Source organism: Moschus berezovskii, chromosome 22, assembly GCF_049115385.1.
Source record: "Moschus berezovskii isolate FMDL1 chromosome 22, NW_MosBer_1.0, whole genome shotgun sequence".
Lineage (NCBI taxonomy): Eukaryota > Metazoa > Chordata > Mammalia > Artiodactyla > Moschidae > Moschus > Moschus berezovskii.
In genome coordinates this window covers 4,413,228-4,441,163 of record NC_142481.1, presented here as the reverse complement: position 1 = coordinate 4,441,163, position 27,936 = coordinate 4,413,228, and the positions used below count along the sequence as shown (strand labels likewise).

General features: G+C 42.3%; 1 protein-coding gene across 1 annotated transcript in view; it reads right to left on the bottom strand.

The window, feature by feature from the left end:
* LOC129546410 (uncharacterized) overlaps nt 1-27,936 on the bottom strand; it is a 91,287-nt gene that overhangs the window by 31,781 nt on the left and 31,570 nt on the right. The window contains 5 exon segments of the mRNA XM_088830480.1: nt 120-246; nt 2,321-2,397; nt 10,223-10,300; nt 14,599-14,807; nt 16,314-16,461. Coding sequence (XP_088686606.1) covers nt 120-246; nt 2,321-2,335 — 142 coding nt within the window. The 5' untranslated portion in view covers nt 2,336-2,397; nt 10,223-10,300; nt 14,599-14,807; nt 16,314-16,461.

Sequence of the window (27,936 nt, the reverse complement as noted above, 5' to 3'; positions counted from 1 at the left end):
TGCTAGAAAGCAGGGATCTGAAGCTATTGTGGCAAGCAGAAAACTCCAGGAGACATTCTAGAAGTGCAGGAACCAAACCCAGTGGTGGATAAGGGATTCTGGAAGGCAGTTGTCCTCACCCAAGGAGACCAGGTTCCAGTAGTTCTCTAACACCACGTCCCTGTACAATTCCCGCTGACCGAGGTCCAGGCACTCCCACTCCTCTTGGGTGAAGTCTATGGTCACGTCCTGGAACATCAACCGTCCCTGAAATACAAAGTACAGATGCCGTGTACTTTGGGGTCACAGAGTCAGACACGACTGATGACTGACTGACTGTCACATGGCCAAGCGAAGACTTCCTAACGTGACCCTAAATGAAAACAGCAATTTCCGAGAACTGATTTTGATTGAGTGTAGTCCCCGGTATCACACAGTAACATTTTCTACCATATTTTTAACCCCAAGAAAAGAGGATATGATTCACAAGAACCTATTCTGATGTGGAAGAGAAATTATAATGTAATCAGATCAACACTGGCATATTTATTTTTGAGCGTTGTACTCGTGTGACCCAGAATATATTGTCTACCAAAAAACAGGAAACATTTTTAAAAAGCCGATTCTGATCCAAGAGTTCTGGAGTAAAGAAAATGTGCCCCATTTTTACCAAGCTTATTTGAACTAGTAACGTTGCAAATTCCGCTTCACGTATGACCATTCTGAACAGCAACGAAGTAGAATAGTAGGGAAGAATTCATACTTAAGTCTTTACTTTAAGTCTTTTACAGATTTTACAGGTCTTATAGGATAGTAAACTTGCACCAAGAATCATTTTAACTATTTAGTATATACTGTATATCTTTCTGACACTTTTTACAGAATCTGAAATGTGCAACAGAAATAACAGCTCCTCTGTCCTTAGGATTCTCCAGGCAAGAATACTAGAGTGGGTAGCTATTCCCTTCTCCAGGAAATCTTGAAAAAAAAAAGAAAAAAGCAACCAAATCATGTTAACAGGTTTATAGACACAGACATACACTAAAATGGGACTATATACTTATTATTAATACTTAACAGAGAAAAGTTGTCATGTCAATAACATAACAAATGTTTTAACTTATTAAAATGTACATAAATATGAGGATGATGTTATTTTTATTTCTATAAATAAACTAGGATACAGACATACACAATGATGTAAAATAGAGCTCTGGTTCTGAATTTTTTAATTTCCTGAAAATCTATGTCATTTGCAAAGAGCTATAGTTCAAATTTTGAAACAGTTGAACATAGATTAGCACTAAGAAGATTCTTATAAACATTTTGAAAAATACAAAAATGTGATGAGACTCTGTGATGTGAGCATGGAGTGTACCTGGGAATGATCAGACCTGTGCTCGAGTGACCAAAACTCCCACTCCCCAAACCCAGCATCTCTACTAAACACAGTCATCTTCCAAAGCAAAGAGAAACCAAGAGCATATGGGGTTCCCCCATTAACTGTGATAGTTTAGGCACATCCCTCACTGCTTCTTTCCAAGACACTTGTTAAAGACAAAAGGAAAATACATGAGCTCCGTAACATGGGAATCTCACAGAAGTACCTAAACCAGTGAACATCAGAGTCATGGGGTTAGAAGTACATGGAAGAATGCATTATCACTGCACAGGTATTTTGGCAATATTACAGAAACCAGGATCTGAATCTATCATTTAAAAATGTTAGTTTTAAGCAAATTTCACTTCATATATACCTCCTCTGACATGTGGCCTAATACCACATTTAATTAGTAAGTCTTTCTTATCGACACAGAGGAAGAGGATAGTCCCAACTACATTTTTTTATTTCTGAACATATTCTGAAAAATTCTGGAGCACCGAGTTCATTCCATTTCCAAAGGCATTGCCTTTTGCTCCTGTTCTAAAGACCTGAAGTTGCATCCAGATATAAACTCACCGTGGCGTCTCCCCTACCGCCCGAGGACCGCAACACAGAACAACGTCCACTGCGAATCCCTCACACCAGTGCCTCCCCGTCTTGCTCTTTCACAAAGCGAATATGTTCAACATCGAAACTGACTAATTCAAGGTGAGAATTCATCACGCTCTCTAGAAAGCCAGGATACAGACATTGGATAATGGGCTCTGGGACATCAGGAAGAAACCGTCTAAAGAGCCAGTCTTCTTATAGAAGAAAAACTGGCGAAAATAAGCAGTTGGCAACAAACTCCCTAGGGAGAAAAATTAGAAGCAGAGAGTTGAAGGTTTGCAGATTTTCAGTCCAGGCATTTCAGGCGGAAAAGCAGACACGGCCCCAGACTTGGGACAGGACATTTACCTGAGAAGCTGCCATTTCCTCCTCTTCTTCCTCCAGCTCTGCGTCTCCTCTGGGGGTATTTTGTCACAAACTCACATCTGGGTGTTAAGAAAATAACTTTAAAGGCATCCACACAACTCTTGAATCTGCAAGTGCTCCAATGATTGAGAAAAAATAGTTTTCTTGATTCTCTTTGCCTTTTTCAGAGCTCCGTTTTTACTTCCTTGGTTCCTGATCTGCAGCGGATAATCAAGACTAACCTGATATGCTAATCACATCCTGTGTTTGGTGCTTACCTTTCCTGAGTTCTCTTTGCAGACCACCCCTGCTAGTTCTTCTCCTTTCCTTTTGCATTACAGAGTGCAGGCCACAGAACAATTCGCAAGAGATAACGGACAGAACTACCAGGTTAGCTGACCCAGCCTGTGAGGGTTTTTGAAACAATGTAAGAGGAAGACCCAGGTCCATGAGCCAAGAGCTGCAGCCTCACACTCAGCACTCCTGAGACCTCAGGAAGGGAGGATTTAGGGCGGGAAGTTCAAGAAACAAAGAATGTCAGCCTGATTGATTGGGGAGGGGCTCCTTCTAGGAAGGGTGTAGCGCTCCAAGGCCTGGTATCTGTGACCTTTAGGGAGGGGAGATGGGGAGTGACTGCTTGGTGGGAATCACCTGGGGCCTTGGTTTGCTGGAAGGCTTTGCTCTCCGAATTCTTCCCAAAGATACCTTGCCTGCTGCAAGCTAAGTCGTTCAGTCCTGTCCAGCCCTGCGAATCCATGGAGTGTAGCCCCATTGGCATCTCTGCCCATGGGAAATCTCCAGGCAAGAATACTGGAGTGGGTTGCCATGCCCTCCTCTAGGGGATATTCCCAACCCAGGGATGGAACCTGCATCTCTTACATCTCCCCATTGGCACGTGGGTTTTTTACCACCAGCGCCACCGGGAGAATCCCATGATGCCTTGAGTACATAATTTTCACTCCTCTCTGTAGCCTGGGAGACACAGCTTTTCACAGAATGATTTGCATTGTGACCACCTGCCTGCAGGAGCCTGAAGGTATTTCCATCACATCTTTGAAAATAAACCAGGGGCAGCAGTGAACACTGGCTTAAAAATGTGTGCGCCTAGTCGCTTAGTCATGTCTGACTCTCTGTGACCCTTTCTACTGTAGTCCACCAAGCCTCTCTGTCCATGCGAATTCCCAGGCAAGAATACTGAAGTGGGGTGCCATTTCCTCCTCCAGGGGATCTTCCCGACCTAAGGATCAAGCCCATGTCTTTTGGGCCTCCTGCATTGGCCAGCGGATTCTTTAGTACTGTTCCCACCTGGGAAGCCCAAAAGTGTGTATGGGAATGGACAAACGCCTGTGAAAATGATGCCCTAAATGCATATCTGATGACCAACAAAGGAAATAATGATCTGTGTTAAGTATTAAGTGATATAACGCTCAGCTGGGGAAAAAAAAATGCGAGCTCAAAGTTGAGAATTAGCTTTTATTTGGTGGGAATGTTAGGTCTTGAGCCCGGAAGAGAGTATGTCAGTTGATCTTGAGACAGCTGACTCTGAGGAGGCAGGGAAGGAGACAAACTATATACAAGTTTGCAACAAGGGGCAGGTAATCTGATTATTAAAGGTTACAATAATTAAGAAAAAGATCCCTCACATGAAGAGATTTAGTGATCTTCTCTGTATGGTAAGATGCACATGTCCACGCTTATTGAAATAATTTCTTTCACAGGCATCTAGATATCCAGAAGTAATCCTGCTTCCTCGATTGTTCACATCCTAATTTCTTATTTTCTATAAGGGATGGTAGATGAGGCAGCTGGACTCCTCTCACACAGGCCCCCATCCCTCCCCCTGGAAGTTGCTGCTGCTGCTGCTAAGTCGCTTCAGTCATATCCGACTCTGTGCGACCCCATATACAGAAGCCGACCAGGCTCCGCCGTCCCTGGGATTCTCCAGGCAAGAACACTGGAGTGGGTTGCCATTTCCTTCTCCAATGTGTGAAAGTGAAAAGTGAAAGTGAAGTCGCTCAGTCGTGTCCGACTAGTAGCGACCCCATGGACTGTAGCCCACCAGGCTCCTCCATCCATGGGATTCTCCAGGCAAGAATACTGGAGTGGGTTGCCATTGCAGGGAACCGGGGTTCAATTCCTGGGTCAGGAAGATCCCTTGGAAAAGGGAATGACAACCCACTCCAGTACTCTTGCCTGGAGTGAAGAAGGAATTCACAGGGCCTGGAGTCCACCTTAGGCCTGTTCATGCTGATCATGCGCGGTCACCTTTCCAATGGACTCTGAACTCTGTCTGTGTTTAGTGCCTATGAAAACGACAACAGAAGGATAAGACCCCCTCCAGACAGGGGAACCTTGGAGCTCGTAACTAGGTTACTCATCGCTTAAGAGAAAACATACACTAATCACCCCTTCCTCCAGACAGGCCATAAATTGTTCTGTATCTATCAGAGTGCAACCTCAGGCTTATTGATTATTGGCTAACTGTTTGCCTGTTTGAGCACATGAGCAATGAGCACACAGCACGTGAATAATGCGGTTACTGGGATTGTATCTTCCTTGGTGTATGTAAGTCTCAAAGAATTCGGAGTGGTGGGTTCAGACACGTACACAGGGGGTATAAAAGATTTTCACAAATGCTGGTCGGGGTCCTTGGCTAAGAGGAGACTCTGCCTTGGGCCTGCCGGTGTCATAAACTGCACTTCACTATCCGCATTGTCCTTCTGAGTGAGTTTGTTTCCCGGAATGCGTGGCTACAACAGGAGAATCCCATGGACAGAGGAGCCTAGCGGGCTACAGTCCATGGGGTTGCAAAGAGTGGGACAGGATTGTGCAACCAACTGTCACTTTCTTTAGTGGTAGAGTCAAGATTTCCTTGACAAACGTCAACAATCTCAGATATGCAGATGATACCACTCTAAGGGAAGAAAGCAAAGAGGAACTAAAGAAGCTCTTGATAGGGGTGCAAGAAGAAAGTGAAAAAGCTGGCTTAAAACTCAACATTCAGAAAAACTAAGATCGTGGCATCCAGTCCCATCATATCATGGCAAATAGATGGGGGAAAGTGGAAACAGTGACAGTATTACTTTCGTGGGGCTCCAACATCACTGTGGATGGTCACTGAAGCCATGACATTAAAAGACACTTGCTCCTTGGAAGAAAAGCTATGAAAATCCTAGACAGCATATTAAAAAGCAGAGACATCACTTTGCCAAAAGCTATGGGTTTTCTCCTGGTCGTGTATGGATGAAACAGTGAGACCATAAGTAAGGCTGAGCACCAAAGAATTGATGTTTTCTAATTGTGGTGCTGGAGAAGACTTCTGAGAGTCCCTTGGGCTTCAAGGAGAGCAAACCAGTCAATCTTAAAGGAAAGCATCCCTGAATATTCATTGGAAGGACTCATCCTGAGGCTGAAGGTCCAACACCTTGGCCATCTAACAATGAGCCAACTCACTGGAAAACACTCTGATTCTAGTGTTGAGTAGAAAGAGGACCAATTTGAGATCTGCAAGCTGACTTTTATTTGGGGCAAAATGTTTCCATTGTTTCCCCATCTATTTGCCATGAAGTGATGGGACTAGATGCCATGATTTTAGGTTTCTCAATGTTGAGCTTTAAGCCAACTTTTTCAGTTTTCTCTCTCACTTTCATCAAGAGGCTCTTTAGTTCTTTTTCACTTTCTTCTTGTTGAAGCAGAAACTCCAATGTTTCAGCCACCTGATGCAAAGAAAGGATTCACTGGAAAAGACCCTGATACTGGGCAACATTGAAGGCACGATGAGATGGTTGAATGGCATCACCAACTCGATGGATATGAGCTTGAGGAAGCTCTAGGAGTTGGTGATGGACAGGAAAGCCTGGGGTGCTGCAGTCCATGGGTTGCAAAGAGTGGGACACGACTAAGCGACTGGACTGAACTGGGGCAAAATGAGGACTGCAGCCTCGCAGGCAGAATTTCAGAAAACTCTGAGGGACTGTTCCAAAGTGGCAGTGGGGGAAGGTCAATGTATAAGGTTTTGGTGAAGGGGGAGTTCAATGCCATTAAGCACTCATTTTACAAAAGGTTTGTTGCTAATCATGAGGATCTGATGTAACCATGAAAGGATTTAATGCTTCTCTAGACAATCATGGCATCTGGTCCCATCACTTCATGGGAAATAGATGGGGAAACAGTGGAAACAGTGTCAGACTTTGTTTTTGGGGGCTCCAAAATCACTGCACATGCTGATTGCAGCCATGAAATTAAAAGACGCTTACTCCTTGGAAGGAAAGTTATGACCAACCTAGATAGTATATTAAAAAGCAGAGACATTCGTTTCCCAACCAAGGTCTGTCCATTCAAGGATATGGTTTTTCCAGTGGTCATGTATGGATGTAGGATTTGGACTGTGAAGAAAGCTGATCGCCGAAGAATTGATGCTTTTGAACTGTGGTGCTGGAGAAGACTCTTGAGAGTCCCTTGGACTGCAAGGAGATCCAACCAGTCCATTCTAAAGGAGATCAATCCTGGGTGTTCATTGGAGGGACTGATGCTAAAGCTGAAACTCCAGTATTTTGGCCACCTCATGCGACGAGTTGACTCACTGGAAAAGAGTCTGATGCTGGGAGGCATTGGGGGTGGGAGGAGATGGGGACAACCGAGAATGAGATGGCTGGATGGCATCACCGTCTCGATGGACATGAGTTTGAGTGAACTCCGGGAGTTGGTAATGGACAGAGAGGCCTGGCGTGCTGTGATTCATGGGATCTTAAAGTGTCGGACACGACTGAGCGACTGAACTGAACTGAGACAAGATAGAGTGCCTGATGAACTATGTACAGAGGTTCGTGACACTGTACAGGAGACAGGGATCAAGACCATCCCTATGGAAAAGAAATGCAAAAAAGCAAAATGGCTATCTGGGGAGGCGTTACAAATAGCCGAGAAAAGCAAAGGAGAGAAGGGAAGATATAAGCATCTGAATTCAGAGTTACAAAGAATAGCAAGGAGAGATAAGAAAGCCTTCCTCAGCGATCAATGCAAAGAAATAGAGGAATACAACAGAATAGGAAAGACTAGAGATCTCTTCAAGAAAATCAGAGATACCAAGGAACATTTCATTCAAAGATGGGCTCGATAAAGGACAGAAATGGTATGGACCTAACAGAAGCAGAAGATATTAAGAAGAGGTGGCAAGAATACACAGAACTGTACAAAAAATATCTTCACAACCAAGATAATCACGATGGTGTGATCACTCATCTGGAGCCAGATATGATGGAATGTGAAGTCAAGTGGGCCTTAGAAAGAATCACTATAAACAAAGCTAGTGAGGTGATGGAATTCCAGTTGAGCTATTCCAAATCCTGAAAGATGATGCTGTGAAAGTGCTGCACTCAATATGCCAGGACATTTGGAAAACTCAGCAGTGGCCACAGGACTGGAAAAGGTCAGTTTTCATTCCAATCCCAAAGAAAGGCAATGCCAAGGGATGCTCAAACTACTGCACAATTGTACTCATCTCATATGCTAGTAAAGTGATGCTCAAAATTCTCCAAGTCAAGTTTCAGCAATACGTGAACTGTGAACTTCCACATGTTCAAGCTGGTTTTATAAAAGGCAGAGGAAACAGAGATCATGTTGCAAACATCTGCTGGATTGTGGAAAAAGCAAGAGAGTTCCAGAAAACATCGACTTGTGCTTTATTGACTATGCCAAAACCTTTGAATGTGTGGATCACAATAAACTGTGGCAAATTCTGAAACAGATGGGAATACCATACCATTTAACATGCCTCTTGAGAAACCTGTATGCAGGTCAAGAAGCAACAGTTAGAACTGTACATGGAACAACAGACTGGTTCCAAAGAGGAAAAGGAGTACGTCAAGGCTGTATATTGTCACCATGCTCATTACACTTATATGCAGAGTACATCATGAGGAACGCAGGGCTGGAAGAAGCACAAGCTGGAGTCAAGATTGCTGGGAAAAATATCAATAACCTCAGCTATCCAGATGATACCACCCTTATCGCATAAAGTGAAGAGGAACTAAAAAGCCTCTCGATGAAAGTGAAAAAGCAGAGTGAAAAAGTTGGCTTAAAGCTCAATATTCCGAAAACTAAGACCATGGCATCTGGTCTTATCACTTCATGGCAAATAGACGGGGAAACAGTGGAAACTGTGTCAGACTTTATTTTTCTGGGCTCCAAATCACTTCACATGCCGACTGCAGCCATGAAATTAAAAGACGCTTACTCCTTGGAAGGAAAGTTATGACCAACCTTGATAGCATATTAAAAAGCAGAGACATTCCTTTCCCAACCAAGGTCTGTCTAGTCAAGGCTATGGTTTTTCCAGTGGTCATATATGGATGTGAGAGTTGGACTGTGAAGAAAGCTGATCGCCAAGGAATTGATGATTTTGAACTGTGGTGCTCTGTATTTACTTTTGCTTGTGGAGTGTTTAGGCTTGATGTTAGCAGACTTAGTTTTATGCCAGGGGCGCTTTCTGCAGTCGTGAGCATTCCAAATTCTAAATTGACATTTATAACCCCAACGGGGCCAGAAGGGGTAGGATGTTCTGTGTAAAAATATTTTCCTCATCCCTGGCATGCTTATAGGGACCCATGCTCCCACAGGGACTGTATCGCTGCCGTGCAAAGGTTTCAAGGGGGATATCTGAGCAGGAGTCAGAAGAATTCTTAGAAAGCATAGAAGACTACCAAGCATCAGAAGAAAAGATGGAGGCCCGGGAGTAGATGATGGGGCGGCCCGGAGAAATCCCCGGAGGTCTGGACAGCCTTGCGTGCCAGCTCCTCCAGCCGAGACCTTGTCACGGGCGGGGTCTCTCATGCCAGCTCCCGACAACTCAGGCTTCTCTCCAGTGTGTGCTCTCAGGTGTTGAGTGAGATCACTGCTCTCACTAAAGGCTTTGCCACGTTGCTTACATTTGTAAGGTTTCTCTCCGTATGAATTGGCTGATGTTTAGAAAAATTTGAACTCCGGCTAAGGCTTTGCCACATTGTTTGCAATTGCATGGTTTCTCCCCAGTATGAATTCTCTGATGTTGGGGAAGACCTGAGCTATTGGTAAAGGCTTTGCCACATTCTGTACATTTGTAAGTTATGTCTCCAGTATGAATTCGCTGATGTTAAGTAGGGTTTGAATTCTGATAAAACTTTGCCACACTTTGTACATTTATAAGGTTTCTCCCCAGTATGAATTTGCTGATGTCGATTAAGATTTGAGCAATAGATAAACACTTTAACACATTCCTTACATTTATAAGTTTATAAGCTTTCTGGCCAGTATGGATTCATTGATGGTGTCTAAGATGTGAACTCTTACTAAAGGCTTTGTCAACATTTGAAAGGTTTCCAATCTGTATGAATTATCCAATATCTACTTCGATTGGATGAGTGAGTAAAGACTTTTATACATTTCTTATACTTGTTTTCTTTCTGTGGATTCTGAATAGTCTGCTGTTGAGTAAGTTCTGAAGATTGATTAGAAACTTTACCATATTCACTACAAATATACGTCTTCTCTCCAACATGAGTATCTTTATAGAAAGACTTGATATTTGATAAATGGAACATCATAGTTACTCAGAAATGTGCACAGTTTTATTAGGACTCTCAAGAAATGAAACAGCAACCAGTTCATGCAGGTTGTCACAAGCCAAGAAGAGCATTTTAGTTCTTACTGTGAAAGAGAAAGGTAATCACCAGACAAAATTTCATCATAGTTTAGCAGGAAGAAAGTAGCAGGTGATAGCCGTCTATGACAGAAACAGAAATAAATCCAGACTTTTCCAAAATCATTTCCAATGAAGCAGATCTTCCGAAAACACATGACGAAGAATGACTTCCTCACTGATGCTTGGCCCTCTCACCTGAGTCATCGGCTCAATCCATTCACACCTACCTGGGTACATGGCATTGTCTCCATTCTCCTTATACTCCTGGGACCCTTCATTTGCTCCAGAAACGTGACCAGGTCCACCTAGAGACCACAAGACCTGTTCATCAGAGAATGGAATATTTGTTTTGCTAGAGATTCTTCACTTTCCAATCTAATACGTATCCAGGTGAGAAGAGAATGCATGGTAGAATGTTAAGACAGCCTAGAAAAAGATTTCCCCAAATGCTTTAGTGAAAGCACCTATACAGCACTAGGGAGAAGGCAATGGCAACCCATTTCAGTACCCTTGCCTGGAAAAAGCCCATGGATGGAGGAACCTGGTGGGCTACAGTCCATGGAGTTGCTAAGAGTCGGAGACGACTGAGCGACTTCACTTTCACTTTTCACCTTCATGCATTGGAGAAGGAAATGGCAACCCACTCCAGTGTTCTTGCCTGGAGAATCCCAGGGACGGGGGAGCCTGGTGGGCTGCTGTCTATGGGGTCGCACAGACTCGGACACGACTGAAGCGACTTAGCAGCAGCAGCAGCAGCATACAACACTAACTAATACACAAAAATCAGATCCTGACATTCTGGTCACATACTACAAGGCAAAAGTAAGTAGTGGAAATTTGATTTGAAGAGGAGGGTGACACCATTTTATATCAGAACTTATAGAATTAGCACTAACCTAGACATAGGCAGACTACATTAAGGAAGAAAAAAATTTAAATCATCATGAAATCTTCTTTCTAAATTCATAATTTTCCATTTTCCCATAGAAAGCAGGGATCTGAAACGCTATTAAAAGAAGCAGAAGACGCCAAGAGACAGTCTAGAAATGCAGGAACGAAAACCCTGAGAGTAGATAAGAGATTCTGGAAGGAAGTTATCCTCAACCAAAGTGGCCAAGTTCCTATAGTTCTCTAACATCATGTCCCTGTACACTTCCCACTGACTGAGGTCCAGGCAACCCACTCCTCGAGTGAAATCTATGGTCACATCCTGGAACATCAGCTGTCCCGGAAATACAAAGTACAGATGACATGCGGCTGTGAGAAGACTTCCTAATGTATCCCAAGATGACAAAAGCAAGCTCACAGAACTGGTTTCGATATAGGAGAGTGTTTGGTGTATACTTTTTACATAGCAGTATTTTCTACCGAATTCCTAACCCAAGAAATGATGAGATGGGACCCACAAACCATTTCAGAAACTATTCTGATCTGGAAGACAAATGATAAAATAATCAGAATGACATTGGCTTTTTTTTTTTGCCACACCACCTGGCTTGTGGGATCTTAGTTCCCTGACCAGGGAACGAACCTGGGACCCTGCAGTGAAAGCCCCAAGTCCTAAGCCCTAGGCCACCAAGGAATTCCTGGCATATTTATTTTTGAGTGTTGTATTTGTATGACACAGGATGAATTATCTATCAAGGAACCAGGTAATATTTTTAAAAAGCATACTCTGATCCAAGAGTTCGTGAGTGGGCAAATGTGCCAGTTATTTCAACAAGCTTATTTTTTTTCTTAGTTATTTTCAACAAGCTTCTTTTAACTAGTAATGTTGAAAATTCTGCTCCATGAATGACCGTTTTGAACAGTAATGACATACAATAAGTACTTATAATAAGTACTTGTAATAATAAGTAATGTAAGCATTCATACTTACTTTTGAATTTCAAGTGTTTTTACAAATTTTACAGTTCTAATAAGATAGCATCCTCAATAGCAACAATCATTTTAACTTTTTACTATATACTATATATCTTTCTGATAGTTTTTACAGAGTCTTGGATGTGCAACAGAAACAATTTAAAATTAATAATGTTGTTCCACCTTTGCAAATTTATAGCAAACATTCCATACACAGTTTAAATTTATTTGCCTTTATGTACTCTAAACGTTAACTAATAATACACGGACAAATACACAGGGACAACTCTAAAGAAAGTTCACAGAAGTTTTTCTAATTGTGAAGAACACAAAAAACAAGAAAAATAATCAATCAAATCATTTGAACATTTTCATGTATACATATACTAAAATGGAACTATATCTTCATTTCACTAAAAGGAAACAATCTAAGGCCATGGAAAATATGTAAGAACAATTTTCAAAGGTTAGAATAAATAAACATATTCATGAAATGATGATGGCTTTTGTATAAACCCTAGGTTTCTGCCTGCACGCACAGATGCACACATAAACACACTTAAGGGGAAACAACCTTCCATAAGTAACAGATCTTTAGGAAGAAACATTTTCAATCCACCTTTTTTTTTTTTAAACTCAAGTGTATTTTAAGATTTATGGTAAGATAAACATTTACAAATTGTGCATGAAAGCGTGCTAAGTCACATCAAGCATGTCCAACTCTTTGCGACCCCATGGACTGTAGCCATCCAGACTTCTCTGTCCATGGGATTTCCCAGGCAAAAATACTGGAGGGGGTTGCCATTTCCTTCTCCAGGTTGCCATTTCGTTTCCAACCCAAGGATCAAACCCAGGTCTCCTGCGTCGGTAGGTGAATTCTTTACCACTGAGCCACCTGGGTTCACTGAAAACAATTTTTCCTCTTTAAAAACACAATATGAGAAACACTCTACATTTTATTAGCAAATATACCATGACACCTATTTAGAACACATTTCCAGACCAATGTAAAGAAACTGTAAACCTTTACTGAAGCACATAAAGCCTGAAAATCACAAGTTTTACCTGGAAGATGTAGTGACATAAAGACTTCAGTGACTGCAAATTCAGAACAATTCAAACTCAAAACAAACATGGATATTTCAAATATAAGTCTCAGCTGTATCTAGGGGAGCCAGCATAATTTTGAATTTAAAAAATAAAAAACACCTAAATAGAGGGAACCTGCCAAATTACAGATGGAGCTATCACTGTATAGACTAGCTGAAATTTCAAAATTAATGAAGCAAAATAGCTTACAAGGTAGCCAAAGAAGCCCATCTAAAGAGAGACTTAGACATTATTTTGAACAATAAAATAGAAGGTTTAAACACAACAAATATTTTGTAAGCATGCAACAGGTGAGGTATTCCAAGGTAATATCAAAAATCAGAGGGGGAAAAAAAATCAAAGGGCATAAAGGAAACATTAAGGTTTCAACATTGTGTAATAAATAATTTAGGGACTTGCTTGATGCTCCAGTGGGTAGAAATCTACCTGTCAATGAAGGGGACATAGCTTCCATCCCTGATCAGGGAAGATCCCACAAGCCTGGGAGCAACTAAGCTGGTGTGCCACAACTACTGAAGCCCACCTGCTCCAGAGCCTGCCAGTTATTAATACAACCACTGAACCCGTGCCTTAGAGCCAGAGCTCCACACAACATAGTAGCGCCTCCTAATCACAACAGAGAAAGCCCAAGCCCATCAGCAAAATCCCAGTATAACCAAAACTAAATAAATACTAAAACTAAAAAAAAAAAAGAATTTCACAGGCTTTGGTCCCCAGGTTCTGGAAGTTTTTAAACTACTCTTGGAATTTAAGTTTTTTCACTCTTGAAATTTCCTTAGTGACTGCAGTGGCTTTATTACTCTCCGTGGGCCCTGATAATTTATGCTAACAAGATGACTTATGGTGGACCCCTAGTATAATAATGGGATGACTCAGTGAAAGGTCACGCCAACTGCGGGCAGAAAGCACGGAGAGCGCCAGCAAGAGGCCCCCGCCGGAAGGTCCCGGAGCCAGCCATCCACCAATCAACAGCCCGTTGCCAGGCAGACTGATGGACACAGAGTCGCCAAGACGCCGGCCAATTAAAAACCTACACGAGGCCATGTAGACCAACCAGCACCTCAGAGTCCGATCCTTACCGTATATGGAAAAGGTCTGCCACATCCTCAGTCACCGGGGTATAAAAGTGCCGCCTCCCTTCCCACAAGTTGCAGACTCCCGCTCTTCCCTGCTCGCACCTGGGAGTTCTGCCCGAGAGCGATTGCCCAATAAAGCCTCTTGATCACCCCTCTGGCGCTCTTTCTGTCTTGCCGCGGTGCATTCTTACACTCAGGTTGTGAGGGTGGCCATTTCCCAAAGACCAATGAAGTGACTAGAGGTTTGGGGCTTTGAGCCAGGTGGGCTTATTAGCCCAACCTCTAAGGAGGGGAGAATGCTGGAGATGGTATCAACCACACCTATGTAGCTAAACCCCAATAAAAACTCAGGACTTAAAAGCTTGAGTGAGTTTCTTTGGCTGGCAATACTCTGTTTCCTGTCACACGGATGTGCCAGGAGGGCAATGGGTCCCTTGGAATGATGACTATGGGTAAGTCCAAATAAACCCATTCAGAAGTTAAGAAGCTTATGAAGTCCAAAGAAACAGCATTTCAGGAAAGAGAGACAGAACAAACAAACCAAAGGACTATACCTCTTCTCTCAGAACGAGTCATTTCTGACTTCTTGCTTTCCTCTTCCTCTGGGCTTCCTTCTCAGGAAAGATGAGTCTTGGGACGTGACCCCTGAGTGTTGAAAATACTTAAAAAAACACACCGAGGTCCCTGTAACACAGCCCCACACAGAGGGAGGATCTCAACAGGTAAAACTCAATCCTCTACAGCCACTGACACAGCAGGGATTCTGGAACACAGAATCAAACAAGGTGTTTTTAGTTTTATTCTTTTCTTCAGAACTCGCAGCCCTTCCTGTGAAAACCACATGTTCTATTCTGACCCTCCCCTTCAAATGAAACTAACCAAACTGGTCACATGGAGCACAGCCTTGTCCAACTCAATGAAACTATCAGCTATGTCATATTTGGCCAGTCATGTTTCTCATGACTTTGACATACATTGAATGCAATGTATAAATAGCTGAAAGAATATATGTTATATAATTTATATAACACACATTGAATACGATAAATATGTGTCTGAAGATACACATGCAGTGAGAAACTGCAAAGGAACATGTGAGTGTGTGCATTAATACACATTTACTCAAAGAATTTAAAAATGCTAGACCACACCTGGGCACTTCAGAATTGCAGATGATTTACTGAAAACTGCAAATCTTATACATTTGTCAGTTAATCTATTCTGTCTACTCTTCTTGGAATTCATTTCCTTAAATGTCAGGAGGCTATGTTTTTTAAGGAACTTCCACACTGTCCTCCCATGTGACTGCAGCAGCTTACATTCCGTCCAGCCATGTAGGAGGTTCCCTGATCTCCAGGCCTCTCCAGCGTTTATGATATTATCAGTGGGCTTTTTGCTAGTTGTTATTCTGACTGGCATGAGGTGATACATCACTGCAGTTTGGTTGTGCATTTCTTATTATTTAGCGATGGTGAGCATCTTTCATTTGCCTCTTGCGCATCAAAAAGAGCAAGTTGCCCCACCCAGGCTCAGCAGTTGTGGCGCACAGGCTTAGTCTCCCCAAAGCATGTGGAGTATTCCTGGCCCACGATGAAGCCCAGGTTCCTTGCCCTGTCAGATGGATTCTTAAGCACTGGGTTATTAATCGGTTCTGTTTTGTTTTTCCTTTTGAGATGTATATATATTTTTTGGAAAATAATTGCTTTACAATGTTGTGTCCGATTCTGCTGTACAACTTCATCAATCAGCCATAAGCATATGCATACCCACTCTCTCCTGAGCCTCCCGCCCACGATCTCCATCTCACCCCTCTAGCCATCACGGAGCACCGAGCTGAGCTCTCTGAGCTGGACAGCAGCTTCCCTCTTGCTACCTGTTTCACACACTGTGGTGAATACATGTCAAGGCTATTCTCTCAACTGGTCCCCTCTCATTCTCCGGCTGTGTCCACAGGTCTGTTCTCTATATTTGTGAAAATATTCTGTTAACATATATATATATGGACTCTAGAAAATGTTATTGGTGAACCTATTTAATGAGCAGGACTCGTGGTGCAGATGTAGATTTTAAACTTTTTTATATTAAACTTTCAAGGTATAAAATACATGGACGATCATTCCATGCATTTTACTATGTGAAGGAAGCCCATCTGAAAATGCTACAAAAAGTAAGATTTTTACAGCATGGCATTCTGGTGTAGGTAAATGTTCTTATGTGCTCCATCGTGTCTGAGGCTTTGGGACCCAGTGGACTGTAGCCTGCCAGGTACCTCTGTCCTGAGACTTCCCAGGAAAGAACACTGGAGTGGGTGGCCATTTCTTCTTTCAGGGGATCTTCCTTACCCAAGGACTGAACCCACGTCACTTGGGTCACCTGCATTGGCAGCTGAACTCTTTACCACGGAGCCACCTGAGAATCTAGTGGGAAATGTAGAAGAGATTAAGATGATCAGTGGCTGCCATGGGTTGCAAAGGAGGGTCTATGAATATCCTGTGTTCAGGACCAGGAAATCATCGTGTTAAACTGTTTTAATGGACACAAGTTATTATACATTTGCCCAGATCCTTACAGTGAACACCCCTAGAAGAGAAACATATGGTGAAACTAGAAACTTTATTTAATGTCTATGTATATTTCATCAGTGGTAACAAATGTACACACTGGTGGGGAAATAAGTAGGGAAATTGTGCTTGTGAGGGAACAAAAGGTATATGGGAAATCTCTGTACCTTACTCTCAATTCTGCTGTGAAACTAAATCATCTAAGATATTGGTACTGGTGCATGCACAGTGATTATTTTTTAGAATATATACTCCTAGAAAAATGGATATGCTCCTATCTTTAACTTTTCCTTAGTCAATTATCCTTTAAAGATGTGAGAAAATAGAACTCTCCATAAAGAACAGAGAACAAACTGTAGCAGATGATTCATAAACCTAGAAATACAAACATGAAGTAGAGCAGCAACATTTTTATGTGTTGAGAGTGAACGTGAAGTCGCTCAGTCCATGTCTGATTCCTTGCGACTCCATGGACTGTAGCCTGCCAGGCTCCTCGGTCCAAGGGATTTTCCAGGCAAAAATACTGGAGAGGGTTGCCATTTTCTTCTCCAGGGGATCTTCCAGACCCAGGGATCAAACTTGGGTCTCCCACATGCAGGCAGACTCTACTATCTGAGCCACCAGATAATCTGTTTCATGCGTTAATTTATGGGTAAGTTCACTTATGACCTAACACTGATCATTATTTCCTTCGTTGGTCACCAGATAGATTTTAGGGCATCATTTTCAAAGGCATCTGTCCCTGCCCATATACACTGTTAACCCAATGTCCACTGCTGCCACTGGTTTATTTTTAAAGAAAGCTGTGATGGAAACACCTCCAGGCCCCTGGTCTTGAAGTAGGAGGCCCCTCACCTGCAGAGAGCTATTCACAGTGCAAATCATCTTGTGAAAACCTGTCCCCAGGATACAGAGATGAGTAACAAAAAAAAACCAAACCAAAACTAAGGACTCAGGCCACCTTTCATAGAAATCTGAGAGCAAAGCCTTGCTGGAACCCAGGGCCCCCAGGTGATTCCCACAAAACACTCACCCCTACTCTCCTCTCCCCCAAGGCACAGGCACTAGCCTAGCAGGGAAACACCCATCCTAAAAAGAGCCCCTCCCCAGGGAATCAGGCTGACATTCTTTATTTCTAGAAGATTCCGCTCTCAACCCTCCAGAGCTCCGGGGCAGGCAGAGCTGAGGCCTCCAGCTCAAGGCTCCTGGAAGCAGGTCTGCCACCTGCATAGTTTCAAAAACCCTCAGAGTCAGGTAGCTCAAAAGTTGGGTCCATTACCTCTTGTGAATTGTTCTGGGGCCTCCTATCTCTAACGCGAAAAGAAAGAGAACTCTCGGGGTGGTCTGCAAAGAGAGTGGGGAAAGTGAGCACCAGCCCCAGGATGTGATTAGCATATCAGCGAAATCTTGATTACCCACTACAGCTCAGGGACAGAGGAAGTCAGAAAAGAGCTCGGAAAAGGGAGAGAGAAACAAGAGGTTCTCTTCTTTTTCACTGCAGCAGTTGAAGGTGAAAGAAAGAGCTGTGTGCATGCCTTTAGAGGTATTTTCTCAGCATGTACGCTGTTTTGGGACGTAACATCCCCAAAGAAGACGCAGAGCAGGAGGAAGAAGAGGAAACGGCAGCTTCTCAGGTAAACGTCCTGTCCCGGGTCTGGGGCTGTGTCTGCTTTTCCTCCTGATGCCTGAGAAGCTGCAAACCTTTACTTCTCTGATTCCGGTTTTTCCCCCTGGGGGTTTGTTGTTATCAACTTCTTCTTTTTTCTTTTTTTCTTATAAAAGTGAAGACTGGCTCTTTAGACTGCTTCTCCCTTGTGTCCCACAGCCTTTTCTTCATTCTATCCTGGCTTTCTACAGACCATGATGAATTCTCAAGAAGAATCAGTGACTTCCCCTTTGTGAGAAATGAACATGGGGGTCACTGGTATCTGAGATTCCCATTGGAATGTGGTTTGTGTTGGGATCCTAGGGAAATAAGGAAATGCTGTAGATGCAATTCAGGTCTGTAGAACAGGAGTTTTAAAAATGCCCTGATAAATAGAATGAACTCAGCAGTCTAGAATTTCTTAGAAAATTTTCAGAAATCAAAAAAGGACCAGAGACTATCCTGCTTCAAGAAGAAAAACTATTACATATACTAATAGTTACAGGTCATGGGAGGAATATATGCAGCGGAATTAGCATAAAATTATTATTTTTCATAATAGATAGAGATCATGGTTTTCATAATGTTGCCAAGATACCTGGCAGTGATAATACATTTTTCCATGTACTTCTTACCCCATGACCTTGGATGTTCACTGGTTCAGGTGCTTCTGTGAGATTCCCATGTATGAAGTTTTGTTTTGTTTTTTTTTTTCTGTCTTCAAAAAGGGTCCCTGGAGAAGGCTACCCATTCCAGTATTCTTGCCTGGAGAATCCCATGAGGAGCCTGGTTGGCTACAGTCCCTGGGGTTGCAAAGAATAGGACACGACTGACTGGCAAACATTTTTCTTGTTTTTAGTATTATTTAGGAATACAGAAATTGCTGTAAACTTTCAGTAGAGTTGTTTCTGTATATTTGTCTGTGTTTTATTACAGTCTAGAGTCCATAAACTGATGTAAAATTTCAGCTCTGCCATTTAAAGAATGTTTGTTAAAATATTTTCCAAAGGATGCAAGAGCAACATTATTGATTTTAAATTATTTCTGTTGCACATTCAAGACTCTGAAAAACTGTCGGAAAAGTATATCAGTTTGGTTCAGTTGCTCATTCGTGTCTGACTCTTTCTGACCCCGTGAATCGCAGCACGCCAGGCCTCCCTGTCCATCACCAACTCCCAGAGTTTACTCAAACTCATGTCCATCGAGTTGGTGATGCCATCCAGCCATCTCATCCTCTGTCGTCCCCTTCTCCTCCTGCCCCCAATTCCTCCCAGCATCCAGGTCTTTTCCAATGAGTCAACTATTCCCATGAGGTGGCCAAAGTATGGGAGTTTCAGCTTCAGCATCAGTCCTTCCAATGAACACTCAGTCTTGATCTCCTTTAGAATGGACTGGTTGGATCTTTTTGCAGTCCAAGGGACTCCTTCGAGAGTCTTCTCCAACACCACAGTTCAAAAGCATCAATTCTTTGGCGATCAGCTTTCTTCAGAGTCCAACTCTCACATTCATACATGACCACTGGAAAAACCATAGCCTTGACAAGACAGACCTTGTTTGGCAAAGTAATGTCTCTGCTTTTTAATATGCTATCTAAGTTGGCGTAACTTACTCCAAGGAGTAAGCGTCTTTTACTTTCATGGCTGCAATCAGCATCTGCAGTGATTTTGGAACTCCAAAAAATAAAGTCTGACACTCTTTCCACTGTTTGCCCATCTATCTCCCATGAAGTGATGGGACCAGATGCCATGATCTTTGTTTTCTGAATGTTGAGCTTCAAGCCAACTTTTTTACTTTCCTCTTTCACTTTCATCAAGAGGCTTGTTTGTTCCTCTTCACTTTCTGCCAAAAGGGTGGTGTCCTTTGCATATCTGAGGTTATTGATATTTCTCCCGGCAATCTTGATTCCAGCTTGTGCTTCCTCCAGCCCAGTGTTCCCCATGATGTACTCTGCATATAAGTTAAATAAGCAGGGTGACAATATACAGTCTTGACATAGTCCTTTTCCTATTTGGAACCAGTCTGTTGTTCCATATCCAGTTCTAACTGTTGCTTCCTGACCTGCATATATCAGTTCAGTTCAGTTCAGTCGCTCAGTCATGTCTGACTCTCCGCAATCCCATGAATCACAGCACGCCAGGCCTCCCTGTCCATCACCAACTCCCGGAGTTCACTCAAACTCATGTCCACTGAGTTGGTGATGTCATCCAGCCATCTCATTCTCTGTCGTCCCCTTTTCCTCCCACCCCCAAGCTTTCCTAGCATCAGAGTCTTTTCCAGTGAGTCAACTCGTCGCATGAGTTAGCCAAAGTATTGCAGTTTCAGCTTTAGCATCAGTCCTTCCAATGAACTACCAGGATTGATCTCCTTTATATAGTAGATGCTAAATAGATAAATAATTCTTGCTACCAAGGTTACTACTATGAGACCTGTAAAATCTGTAGAACACTTGAAGTTCAAAGTTAAGTATGAATTCTTTCTTTACTATTCTACCTCATAGCTCTTCAAAATGGTCATTCATAGAACAGAATTTTCAACATTACTAGTTCAAATAAGCTTGTTAAAAATGTGGCATATTGGTCCCACTCCAGAATGTTTGGATTGGAATGTGTTTTTTAAGAATATTTCCAGTTTTTTGTTTTTTTGGATAGTCAGTTTATCCTGTGTCACATGAGTACAATACTCAAAAATAAATATGCCAACATTTATTTTATATTTTATTTTGTGGATCATATCTCTCCTCTTTTCTTGGGGTTAAAAATACGGTGAAAATATTTCTGTGTAAAAATTATAGTCTTGTGTAATAGCAGGCACTCTCCTAAAGGAAAACCAGGTTTCTGAACTTGATGTTTCCATCTTGGGTCACATAAGGAAGTCTTCCCACGACCACATGGCATCTGTACTTTGCATTTCAGGGACGACTGACATTCTCGGATGTGGCCATAGATTTTAATCAAGAGGAGTGGGAATGCCTGGCCCTCGGTCAGCGGGAATTGTACAGGGACGTGATGTTAGAGAACTACGGGAACCTGGCCTCCTTGGGTGAGGACAACTTCCTTCCAGAATAGGTTCCTCACCCACTAGGTTTTGGTTCCTTCATTTCTAGAATGCCTCCTGAAATTTTCTGCGTCCCACAGTAGTTTCAGATGTCTGCTTTCTAGGGGGAAATGAGTATCTGTGAGTTTAGAAAGAAAAGCTTCATGATGATTCGTTATGCTGGTAAGCTTTTTCTTCCTTGATGTACTCTGCCTCCTTCATTCTAGGTTAGTGGTAATTGTTTAAGTTCTGTGGTATTAAATAGTTGCACCCTCTCTTAATCTCACATTTACACACTTACTTTTGGCTTAGCAGTACTTGACCAAATTCTCAGGATCTGATTGTTATGTATTTATTAGTGTTGTATAGGTGCTTTGAATAAAGGATTTGGGGAGATCATTCTCTAGGCTTTAGTAACATTCTCCCATGCATTCCTGTCTCACCTGAATACATACAGGATTGGACACAGATGAATCTCTAAGAACACTAATATTCCTTTCTCTGATGAACAGGTCTTGTGGTCTCTCAGCTGGACCTGGTCTCCTTTCTGGAGCAATTGAATGATCCCAGGAGTATAAGGAGAATGGAGACAACAGACATATACCCAGTAGGTATGAACGGACTCAGATGAGAGGTCCAAGGAGCAGTGAGGAAGTCATCCTTTGTCAGGTGGTTCTGGAAGATCTCCCTCAGTGGAAATGGTTTTGGAAAACCTGGGTTTATTTCTGCTACTGTCATAGAAATGTATCAGCTGCCCCATTCTCTCCCTTAAATCATGCATGAATTCATCTCCAGTGATTACTTTTCTCCATCACAGTGTGAACTAAAAGTTCCTCTTGGCTTGTGACAAACTGCATTCATTGGTTGCTCTTCCATTTCTTGGGGCTCCTAGGAAAACTGTGCCATTTATGAGGAACTGTATGACAGTCCTTTTAAAGTTTCTTTCTACCTCTAGACAAAAATGTCTGCGTGAAGTGGTAGACAAACTGCTAAACTTCTAGGAATACTGGGGACAGGTTTTTGTTTTCTGATTTATAACTTCTTATCCACTGGGAGCTAGAGATAGGACCTTCTAAACAAATTACAAATTCGAGTAATTTTTCACTGCAGAAAGCAAAACCTCATGAAAATGAAAGACTGCACATCTCAGGTTGACTTCAAAGTTTTTCTTTTCCTTCTGTGATTTCATATGAAATATCTCAAGTGTATTTGTCCTTATTCTAAAATGCTAAACTACATTAATATATTCAATTACCTCATAGAATTTTAAAATAAATTGGCATAAAAGCTTAGCACATTTTCCACCCATATTATTAATGGTTGATTCAAACTGTAAGAATTTCTAGATTATAAAAAGAAATCTTTTTAAAAAGTTCTAGTTGGAATACAACTGTTTTATAATTTTGTTCTACTGTACACCAAAAAGAATCAATTACACCTATCAGTCAGCTCATTCAGTCCCTCAGTCATGTCCCGTTCTTTGCAACCCCATTGACTGCAGCACACCAGGCTTCGCTCTCCAAAACCAACATCTGGAGCCTGGTCAAACTCATGTCCACCAAGTCTGTGATGCCATACAACAATCTCATCCTCTGTTGTCCCCTTCTCCTCCTGCCCTCAATTTTTCCCAGCATCAGGGTCTTTTCTGGTCAGTCAGTTCTTTGCATGAGGCGGCCAAATTACTGGAGCCTCAGCTACAGCATCAGTCTTTCCAATGAATGTTCAGGACTGATTTCCTTTGGAATGTAGTGGTGTGATCTCCTTGCAGTTCAAGGGACTCAGAGTCTTCTGCAACACCTCAGTTCAAAACCATAGGGTTTTCGGGACTCAGCTATCTTTATGGTCCAACTCTCACATCCATACATGACTACTGGAAAAACCTTAGCTTTGACTAGACAGACATTTTTTGGCAAAGTAACGTCTCTGCTTTTTAATATGCTGTCTAGGTTGTTCATAGTTTTCCTTCCAAGGAGCAAGTATCTTTTACTTTCATGGCTGAAGTCAACATCTGCAGTATTTTTTGAGCCCCGAAAAATAAAGTCTGTCACTGTTACCATTGTTTCCCCAACTGTTTTCCATGAAGTGATGGGACTGGATGCCATGATCTTGGATTTTTGAATGTTGAGTTTGAAGCCAGCTTTTCACTCTCCTCTTTCAGTTTCATCAGGAGACGCCTCAGTTTCTCTTTGCTTTCTGCCATGAGGATGGTGTCATCTGTATATCTGACGTTGTTGATATTTTTCCTGCATCTTGATTACAGCTTGTGCTTCTTCCAGCCCGCCATTTAGCATGATGAAAAGTGAAAGTGATTACTGCTCAGTCGTGTCCGACTCTTTGCGACCCCACAGACTATACCATCCATGGAATTCTCTAGGCCAGAATACTGGAGTGGGTAGCCTTTCCCTTCTGCAGGGAATCGTCCCAACCCAGGGATCGACCCAGGGCTCATGCATCATGTACTCTGCACACAAGTTAAATAAGCAGAGTGACAATATACAGTCTTGACATACTCCTTTCCCAATTTGGAACCAGTCGTTGTTCCATGTCTGGTTCTAACTCTTGTTTCTTGACCTGCACACACATTTGTCAGGAGGCAGGTGAGGTGGTCCGGTATTGCCATCTCTTTAAGAATTTTCCAGTTTGTTGTGATCCACACAGTCAAAGGCATTATCAAGCCGAAGCAGATGTTTTTCTGGAACTTTCTTGCTTTTTCAGTGACCCAAGGGATGTTGGCAATTTGATCTCTGGTTCCTTGGCCTTTTCTAAATCCAGCTTGAACATCTGGAATTTCTCAGTTCACATTCTGTTGAAGTCTCACTTGGAGAATTTTGAGCCTGCTTTTGCTAGTGTGTGAAATGAGTGCAATTGTGAGGTAATTTTAACAGTTTTTGGCATTGCCTTTCTTCGAGATTAGAATGAAAACTGATGTTTCCCAGTCCTGTGGCCACTACTGAGGTTTCCAAATTTGCTGGCATATTGAGTGCAGCACTTTCACAGCATCATCTTCAAGATTTGAAATAGCTCAGCTGGAATTCCATCACCTCCACTAGCTCTGCTGGTAGTGATGCTTCCTTAGACCCACTTGATTTCAGACTCCAGGATGTCTGTCTCTAGGTGAGTGATCACACCATCCTGGTTATCACGGTCATTAAGATATTTTTGTATAGCCCTTCCACGTATTCCTGACACATTTTGTTAAGATCTTCTCCTTCTGTTAGGTCCATACCATTTCTGTACTTTATTGTGCCCATCTTTGCATGAAATGTTCCCCTGGTATCTTTAATTTTCTTGGAGTGATCTCTACTTTTTCCCATTCTATTGATTTCCTTCTCATTTAGGTCTCCACAGAGCAATGAGTAGAATTCCCAGTGTTTCAAGCATATTTTCAAAGTCACTCTTTCATTTAATTTCTTAAGAAATTATTAAGTTTATCTTATGTGTAATGAGCTTCCTCAGATATTTTCCTATGTGTCTTCACTTTCTGATTAGTTCTGTCACTATCATTTATTATTTTTATATTGAAGCATCTCATAGACATTCTTGGAAACATGTTTGACAAGAAGTGGACTAAAGAATTATTAGGCACCTAGGATTTGTGAAAATATTTTTGTCTCCACTTAAGATGACTAAAAGCGAGACGCGGGAGACGCCCGGCTCCGGCGGCGCAGACGCGGGAGACGCCCGGCTCCGGCGGCGCAGACGCGGGAGACGCCGGGCTCCGGCAACCGACCATGTGCAGAATCGTGGCTGGGATGAGCTACCCCGTGCCCAGGGTTAGGGCGGTGACCGAGAGGAGCTGTACCACGTTCAGGAGGCAGTGGCTGCTTGGGCACCGGAGGGCTGAGAGGAGCTGATCTACATTCAAAGCAGGAGGCGTGGCCTTGAGGAGATACCCCTCGTCCAAGGTAAGGTACAGCGGCTGCACCTTGCTGGAGCAGCTGGGAAGAGATACTCCACGACCAAGTGGAATATAAGAATCCAGTGCTCTGGGGAGGAAGGAACAAGATGGCGGAGGGATAAGATGGCAAGACCACTTTCTCCCCCACAAATTCATCAAAAGAACATTTGAACGTGGAGTAAAGTCCACAAAACAACTTCTGAATACTGGCAGAGCACATCATGCTCCCAGAAAAGCAGCCCATTGTCTTCTAAAGGAGAGAGAAGAAATCCAGCTCCACCCACCAGAACACCGACACATGCTTCCCTAACCAGGGAACCCGGACAAGTCACCCGTCCAACCCCACACACAGCAAAGAAACTACGTAATAAAGAGAACTCCACAGACTGTGGGAAGAGGGAAAGGCCACCCCAAGCAAAGCAATATAGGCAAGATGAAGAGGCAGAGAAATACCCAGCAAGTAAAGGAACAAGATGGTTGCCCACCAACACAAACAAAAGAAGAAGATATAGGGAATTTACCTGATGAAGAGTTTCAAATTTTGGTGGTGAAAATGATTCAAAATCTTGAAAGCAAAATGGAGTTACAGATAAATAACCTGGAGAAAAGGACTGAGAAGATGGAAGAAAGATTTAATAAGGACTTAGAAGAAATAAAAAAGAGTCAATATACAATGAATAATGCAATAGATGAGATCAGAAACACTCTGGAGGGAACAAACAGAATAACAGAGGCAGAAGACAGGATAAGCGAACTAGAAGATAGAATTGTAGAAATAAATGAAACAGAGAGGAAAAAAGAAAAACGAATTAAAAGAAATGAGGACAATATTAGACACCTCTGGGACAATGTTAAACGCTCCAACATTCGAATCTTAGGAGTCCCAGAAGAAGAAGACAAAAAGAAAGACCATGAGAGAATACTTGAGGAGATAATAGTTGAAAACTTCCCTAAAATAGGGAAAGAAATAATCACCCAAGTCCAAGAAACCCAGAGAGTCCCCAACAGGATAAACCCAAGGTGAAATACTCCAAGACACATATTAATCAAATTAACAAAGATCAAACACAAAGAACAAATATTAAAAGCAGCAAGGGAAAAGCAGCAAATAACACATAAGGGGATTCCCATAAGGATAACAGCTGATCTTTCAACAGAAACTCTTCAGGCCAGAAGGGAGTGGCAAGACATACTTAAAGTGATGAAAGAAAATACCCTACAGCCCAGATTACTATACCCAGCAAGGATCTCATTCAAATATGAAGGAGAAATCAAAAGCTTTACAGACAAGCAAAAGCTGAGGGAATTCAGCATCACCAAACCAGCTCTCCAACAAATGCTATAGGATCTTCTATAGACAGGAAACAGAGAAAGAGTGTATAAACTTGAACCCAAAGCAATAAAGAAAATGGCTACGGGATCGTACTTATCAATAATTACCTTAAATGTAAATGGGTTGAAATTTTCAAAAAGGCTAGGAAACAATTCTCATAGCTATCAATAGTTCAGTGTTAAGTTCATGAATAGTTTTTAAAGTTTGGGACAAACTGTAGTATTTGCTATTTGAAGTACTATTTGTAATTGGCATATTACGATGTAACATTGGTCTTCATTTCCATCTTAAAACGCCTAAAAATGCCGAACAGGTTTTTAGATTTGTGAATTTTAGTTGAAATGTATTTTACGATGTTACTAAACCTGCAGAAATATTGAAATATTTCAGAGAACTTATTCACTGTACATTTAATTTATTTTATTTATAAAAGTTATGAACTGTAGAAAGTTTTACTTGTTGGGTCAAATGCTTGTTGCTTCAAATGCTTGTTGCATTTGAAGTGCTAGTTACAAGAAAATCAAATACCTTCAATGTATAAATGCTATTAAGTTTTTAAAGGACTCTGGAGTATAAGTAAGTTTGTTTAAAGAAATTTAGTCTGTTCAACTTGAAAAAAATAAATAAAATTGGAAAAAAATAAAAAAATAAAAATAAAAAATAAATGGAAAAAAAAAAAAAGATGACTAAAAGCAAGAAGTAATCATTAGATTGCCTATCTCCTCTTCATTTAGTGGTTCCTGTAGGTTTTTAGCACACTTCTCCCTATGTCACATATTTCTTTGCCATCTCATTTTGCCCAGTTTTCTGCTTGTAGTCTCCATTTGGAAGGCTACAGGCACCTAGTTAGTCATCCTGGTACCTGCACCTTGGTGCATGAGATTGGTCCAGAGGTTTGTGCTGTGCTCTATGGTGGTTCAGGCTTACACCACAAGCATCCCCTTTGCAGAGCTCCTCCCTCACTCCCGTCCCTTCAGGATGTTTCCTCATAGCCAACCGCAGTCCCCTGCCTCGGTCTGCTCTCCAGACCCCACATTCCAGCACCCAGCCCTTGTCTGCAGGGGTGGACACCCTCTCAGGCTGGGCGGGCAGGGCTGGGGTCAGTACCCTGTGTGCAGGTCTCACTCTGTCCTGCTGCCACAGGCTGGTTTCCATGTTCTCTTCCCACAGAGAATGAGGCTCTCCTTCCGTCCAAAGTGAGCTCCCCAGCAAGGGGTTTCCCCAGATGTGGAGACCTCTCCTTACTCTCATCTCCCCGCAGGGTTGCAGGCCCCATCCCACTTCCTCTCCTCTTCCTTCTCCTTTCTCTTGTCCTACTTGGTTCAGCAGAACATATCTTGTCCCTTTAGATTTCCACGGGCCTCTGCTATTGCCCAGCTTGGCTCTGTGAGAAGTGTTCCATTGCTGATGTTTTCTTGATGC